Here is a 6,292-nt window from a genome sequence, read left to right on the forward strand (position 1 = left end):
TTTTTTCATCTAACAACTATCCATCAATGACATTTTTCTGTCAGCTATCATGTCCCCAACTTGTGTTACATTCTCCTGAATAATGGGGGGACCATCACTTTTATTGGCTGCATGACTCCGTTTTTATTTTTTGCCTCCTCTGTAGCATTTGAATGTTGTCTCCTCACAGTGATGTCTTATGATAGCTATGTAGCCATCCGTAATCCCCTCCGTTACATCTCTATCATGACAAGTGGGTATTGTGTGAGATTTTCCTGTGCATTTAGTGACACCCTAACAATATCAAGGCTAAAGTTCTGTGGAGAAAATCATCTTCCATTTGTTCTGTTATCTTCTTCCCTTACGGGAAATTGTCAGTTCTGATACAGTCTCTTTAAAACTACAAATGTATCTACAAAGTATACCATTATTGATTTAGTTTAGAGGAGCTGTCAGCTCTCCTGTGTGGTGAACAATGGATGATATCCAGCATCTGAAAGGGTAGGGGGGCATTGACCCCTTTTTTCCATGTCTTTCACTGTCATTCATGCAAGGAAAGTACAAAATTAAATATTGGTGAAACATTCTAATAAAGAAAAACAATACATATTAATAACCTTTCACTGGGTTAATTTCTTGTTGTCTAATGGTTATCAATCAAAATTTTCTGGATATCTGCTACAATAATGGTGTATGAATATCTGGCATGTAAATTCACCACGTGTGTATGATAATATTTTTCTAAATATCTTTTTAAAATGAAAGCACAGTAAAAGTTATATTTTATATACAAACTCCGGATCTATCCTTTCTTCATAAATATATACTACGGATGGTTGCAAAGTCTCTGTTTAGGTGGTGGACTCAAAACTACACCATCAAAATTTTCTTGTATGTAGCATGTTCTGATAGTGACCATCACATTTCATTATTATATTCAATCTGGTTCAATATAACACCCCCCCCCCCTGTCGTCTGGATTAACTACTGGCTCCGTATCTATTCTTAGATTTTTTTAGAGTATTTAGAGGGTTTAGAGATAAGTTCAGGGTGGAGACATATGTAATATAAGAGCGAGGAAGAAAGGATTGAGAGAAGAAGGAAATATAAACAGGACAGAAAGACACAGAAAAAAGGGGTTGAAATTGAAAGAGCAGAGTCCTAACTGGTAGCTCCTATGTCCTAGCAAAAAAACAGTTACACGGTCACCACCTACAATGCGCTATTTATAATACTGGTGTCTTCTTATGTGAAGAGGGGCCATTGGGACTTCCTATAGCTGCGTCCCTGAAAGATGGAAAAAAAATAAGTTTTGATGTCCAAAAAGTGGGAACATGAGCCCATATGACTAGTGTGAGACAGTGACAGGAAAAGTGGAAGGGAATTGCTATATTTCCCCAAGATTCCTCTAATAGGTGTCCTAGGCTCCAGGAAGTATCTGCCTCATCCAGGAAAAGATGGATGAGATGGAAGGAATCCAGGAAAGCTGAGTATCCTTAGCCAGGAGTAGTTTGCTAAGGACTTTGGTCATTTCCAAGTTCAGGCCAGGATTTTTATGGAAAGTTAGGCAGGTTGGTAGTGTGTCTCTATCATTCATTCCCTTCCTGGCAAGTACTGTTTTTTTTCTGCAGCTCTGGTGATGCAGTTCAGCTCATCACTGAGCTTTATTATGATGCACTCTGTGTATTTGGTGAGATGACGGGGAAAAAGACAGAACCTTCCCCTCTCTCTGGAGACAGTAATACTGAGGGTTGCTGACCACCTGCTGAACGTTTGCATGTTGTGTGAGGTAACACATGATTTTGGGACTTGTCTCAGGTGGGTGGTAGTATGTCACTCGTATAGTGAGGGAAAAACGTGTTTAGTAATCGCTCAGCCGAGCAGAGTTTATTTTGTGTTTTTGCCTGAATGTAAAGGCTTTATGTTTTATTTTGTTTGCTGCCACCAAGTTAAGAACAGGCAAAGCACCTGTTTGAATTGAACTTCTGTGTCACTGGGTCCGACTGCAATTTGGACTCGTTTTTTGGACCGCTACAGAGATAATGCCCACACTAGATATAGAGTATTGAGCATAAAACAAAGACACATTACTACAAAATATAGAAATACAATGTAAATCTGTGAAGCATGAACAATACATGTTTTTGTTTTATAGGCCTTAGGGATTACAGCTCAGGATATTTTATTCCAAAATAAGTAAATAAACCAAAAAACTCTTAAATAAGTCAAGGACTTTCCCGCCATCTACAGATGTAGCCGTATTTACCTTGACTTTTAACACATAAAATACACAATGGCTAGATCACTAATCTTGACTTTTTCAATGACTTTTCAATTGCTTTTGTTGTGTGATATCACGCTGCAGTAAGATATCAGAATCAAGTTAAAGATGGCTACATCTGTATGCCAATTAAAATCGTGGCATTACCATGAATTACACACAGCCACAATGCTTTCCTATAGGAGAAAAATGTCTATTGATACCATGTACTGGTGACAATCTACAATCTACAGTCACAACTGATACAGTCATTCTCATTTTTTAATTTCTCTCTCTATCCTGCACAGTTATTAGTAAATCTATGGTCTTTTAACATGTAAAATGTATTAACAACTATAAAATCTAACCTTTGTTTAATAGTGAAAGAAATAGAACTAAAATAAAAGCTTCTCAGATCAAGTAATTGAATTTATTTATTGGACATTCTCAATGATTAGAGAGATTATTAAGAGTAAATAATACCAATTCTATTATTCTATGAGGTGGTCCTGACTCGTAGCCTGCTGATAAGTCTCAGTTAGCAAAATAGCCGTAGGGGCCGTATTGGTGCAACTGGGCTTAAAAGCCAGGTGGCCCATAGGCCCCTTCTCACCACATTGGTTTGACAGTGCCTGGAATAATATTTTTACTGCATATACCTGCCAGGGACATAGATTAACCAATGCAGAGGGAAGAATTTTGTGCCGATCAGCTGCTACAATTGTAAACAAAAAAACAACAAAACCGTCCCGACCCTACATGTGGACTTTTTTATTATTATACTTTTATTGTTATGGTGATATAAGGAGGACAAGCTGAGCATTTGGATGGCCCCAGTTGATCCAGCCACTTATATAGTCCAGAACTTACAAGTCCCTTCCTCTCTCTTCCAATCTAGACAAGTTTAAGTCTATGGAAGGCTTCTTTAAAGTCTTTGTTCCTCAGAGTGTATATAATAGGATTAAGCAGTGGGGTCACCACAGTATACATCAGAGACAAGATCTTACTCAGAATTAGGGATTGTCCTTCAGTTGGAAACATATAAACAATAATTAATGTCCCATAAAATAAGGAAACTACAATGAGGTGGGAGCTACAGGTGGAGAAGGCTTTATGTCTTCCGATATTGGATGGAATCTTCAGGATGGTGATGACAATATACACATAGGACATCACAATTATTATAAAAGGGGAAAAAACATTTATAACACCAATTATAAGAGTCTGATTATGAATTATTAATGTATCAGAGCAGGAGAGCTGCAGTATGGGTATTAAGTCACAGTAGAAATGGTCAACAACGTGTGGTCCACAGTAATACAAACGAAATAAAGAAATCGCATATATCAACATTACTATAAAACCAACCAACCAAATTATATTTACAGACATAACACAAAATTTTAGATTCATGATGGAGTTATAACGGAGGGGGTTACAGATGGCCAGATATCGATCATAAGACATCACTGACAGTAGAAGACATTCCGAGGACTCGGAGGTGACAAAGAAAGAAAACTGGATGATGCAGCCGGTGAGAGTCATAGTACTCCCTCCATACAGTACAGTGGAAAGAAGAGTGGGGACAATATCTGTGGTCAGCAGGATGTCACACAATGACAGCTGTGTAATGAAGAAGTACATGGGGGACTGGAGGGTTTTACTCACTAAATATAAAGTCATGATAAGAAGGTTTCCTGAAACCGTCGCACAGTATACAATAACCAGTAGTGAGAAGAACAGGATTTTAAAGCTTTGAAGATTTGAGAATCCCAGAAGATTAACTGAGGTGATATTATTTGTAAGTATTGCCTGGGAAAAAAAAGCAAAGAGTAGAAAAATTAAGATATCAATTATGCAATTTTTTTCTTATTTCTAGTACAAATATTCTCTAAAATAATAAACTGAAATATTTAATCATAGTTTATTATTATAATTATTATTATTAGATATATCCCTTAAAAAAACGCATCATTTTCTCCCCTCCCGTCCTATGATAAAGGGTTTACTTGCTAAACCCATAAAGTCTTTTGTTAAGATCTTTTTTAGGATTTTTACATTTTTTAAATCAGCTAAATGTAAAAATCAACATAATAAACGGTTAATATGAAAAAATAGTAACCTCTCCCTCACTGGGCCATAAAAAAAAATTTTTTGTTCATTTTTAGTATTTGTTAAATGCTCACCTCAGCCTTTTCTTGTAGAATCTCCATAATTGTGTCCATTTTAGATAATGAAGTTATTGTGTAAAGTCAGAATTATAATATTAGAATAAGGCGAAGTCAACATGAATATTTAATATAATAGTAGATGAGTCGAGACAGTATAGCCAGCATTTTAGAATATATCCAAATCCTGTGATTTTGTAGCTGCTTTTATAGAGCGTCTCATACCTGATGAGTCCACAGAGACCGATCACCATCCTCTGAATTTCTATGTAATTCTATTCTACTGAGAGATAAACTTTGATTCAATATTTTATTTAACATTTTGTAAAGACAAACTAGTCCCTTAATCTAAATGTGCTGTCACAGCAGCAACAACCACATCATATACAGACATTTTCATATAAAACATTTAACCCCAAACCCAATCACCCTGGTGCCACAACGGTGGTAAGAGATCAAACCTAATGAAAAACAACACAAAAAAAAACATATAAAAAAAAATATTAATAAACCCAAGCCAAAATGTATGTTTATAATAAAAAGTTAACACACAAAATTGTAAAAAAATACTGCTAATTTTAATTATAGACGTTGACATATCTTTCAATCCTAAACATTAAGCCCTTTTGAAAAGTCTACACTTGACCCACAATAATCAGAAGTTATCACTTTTCTAGTCTATGAAACTCTATTGTATTATGAATTGTTTCTGTCCAATTTTATAAGGACGTGAATTATTGTTGTTTTTTTAATAACCTTTACATTTCTTAATGTGATTTCTGTAATGAGAATGACCAACATACCACCAACTTATTGGACAACCATACAACTTATCCGCTGGGGATTCTAATAATACCAGAGATGGGTGAGCTGGAGGCCTTAATACTGGAAGAAAATATAGATATAGTTGGTGTTGCTGAAACATGGCTGGACTCTTCACATGATTGGGCTGTAAATTTATAGGGTTTTACACTGTTTCGGAAAGACAGGGCGATTAGCAAAGGTGGTGGTGTATGTCTGTATGTGAGAAGTGATATAAAGGCAAGTGTGAATGAGACATTAGAGGGTGAAGACTGTGAGGAGATTGAAACCTTGTGGGTGGAATTACAAAGGGAGGTAAACACTGAAAAAATTACTTTTGGTGTAATCTATAGACCCCCCAATATAACTGAGGAGATGGAAGTTCAGCTATATAAACAGATGGAGCGGGCTGCACATGCTGGTACAGTAGTGATATTGGGAGATTTTAATTACCGGGATATTAATTGGTGTCATGGTTCGGCTTCAACTGCAAAGGGGAGACATTTCCTCAACCTGTTGCAAGAAAATGTTATGGGCCAGTTTGTGGAAGACCCGACTAGAGGTGAAGCTCTGTTGGATCTGGACGTTTCTAATAATGCAGAGATGGTTGGGAACGTCAATGTTTGTGAAAACCTTGGTAACAGTGATCACAATATAGTTACATTTTACCTATACTGTAAAAAACAAACACAGGCTGGGAGGGCAAAAACACTTAATTTTAAGAAGGCCAATTTCCCCAGGATGAGGGCTGCAATTCAGGATATAGACTGGGAAGAACTAATGTCAAATAATGGGACAAATGATAAATGGGATATTTTCAAATCTACTTAGGGTAATTATAGTGAAAAATGTATTCCTATAGGTAACAAGTATAAACGACTAAAATTAAACCCCACAAGGCTTACACCTTCTGTAAAAAGGGCAATACATGACAAAAAAAGGGCATTTGAAAAATACAAATCTGAGGGTACAGCTGTAGCCTTTGTAAAATATAAAGAGCTTAATAAAATCGGAGAAAAGGCCATGTCCACCTATATGTATGAGAACTTACAAAAGGCTTAATTTTTCATTCCCTGATAGCGCA

At 36.3% G+C, this 6,292-nt stretch overlaps 1 protein-coding gene across 1 annotated transcript; it reads right to left on the reverse strand.

The window, feature by feature from the left end:
• Positions 1–3,133: 3,133 nt before the first annotated feature.
• LOC142750611 (olfactory receptor 11L1-like) lies at positions 3,134–4,464 on the reverse strand. The gene is made up of 2 exons (XM_075859607.1): positions 4,426–4,464; positions 3,134–4,051 (listed from the first exon to the last, which is right to left on the reverse strand). The coding sequence occupies exons 1-2, from the start codon at positions 4,462–4,464 to the stop codon at positions 3,134–3,136; spliced, it is 957 nt and encodes a 318-aa protein (XP_075715722.1).
• Between the last annotated feature and the right edge of the window lie 1,828 nt (positions 4,465–6,292).

Source organism: Rhinoderma darwinii, chromosome 3, assembly GCF_050947455.1.
Source record: "Rhinoderma darwinii isolate aRhiDar2 chromosome 3, aRhiDar2.hap1, whole genome shotgun sequence".
NCBI classification, from domain to species: Eukaryota; Metazoa; Chordata; class Amphibia; order Anura; family Rhinodermatidae; genus Rhinoderma; species Rhinoderma darwinii.

Coding starts and splice junctions, on each gene's coding strand:
- LOC142750611 (XM_075859607.1), bottom strand. CDS start 4,464: ATGGACACAATTATGGAGATTCTACAAGAAAAGGCTGAG. Junction 4,052..4,425: donor TTCTACAAGAAAAGGCTGAG/GTGAGCATTTAA, acceptor TTTTTTTCCCAG/GCAATACTTACAAATAATAT.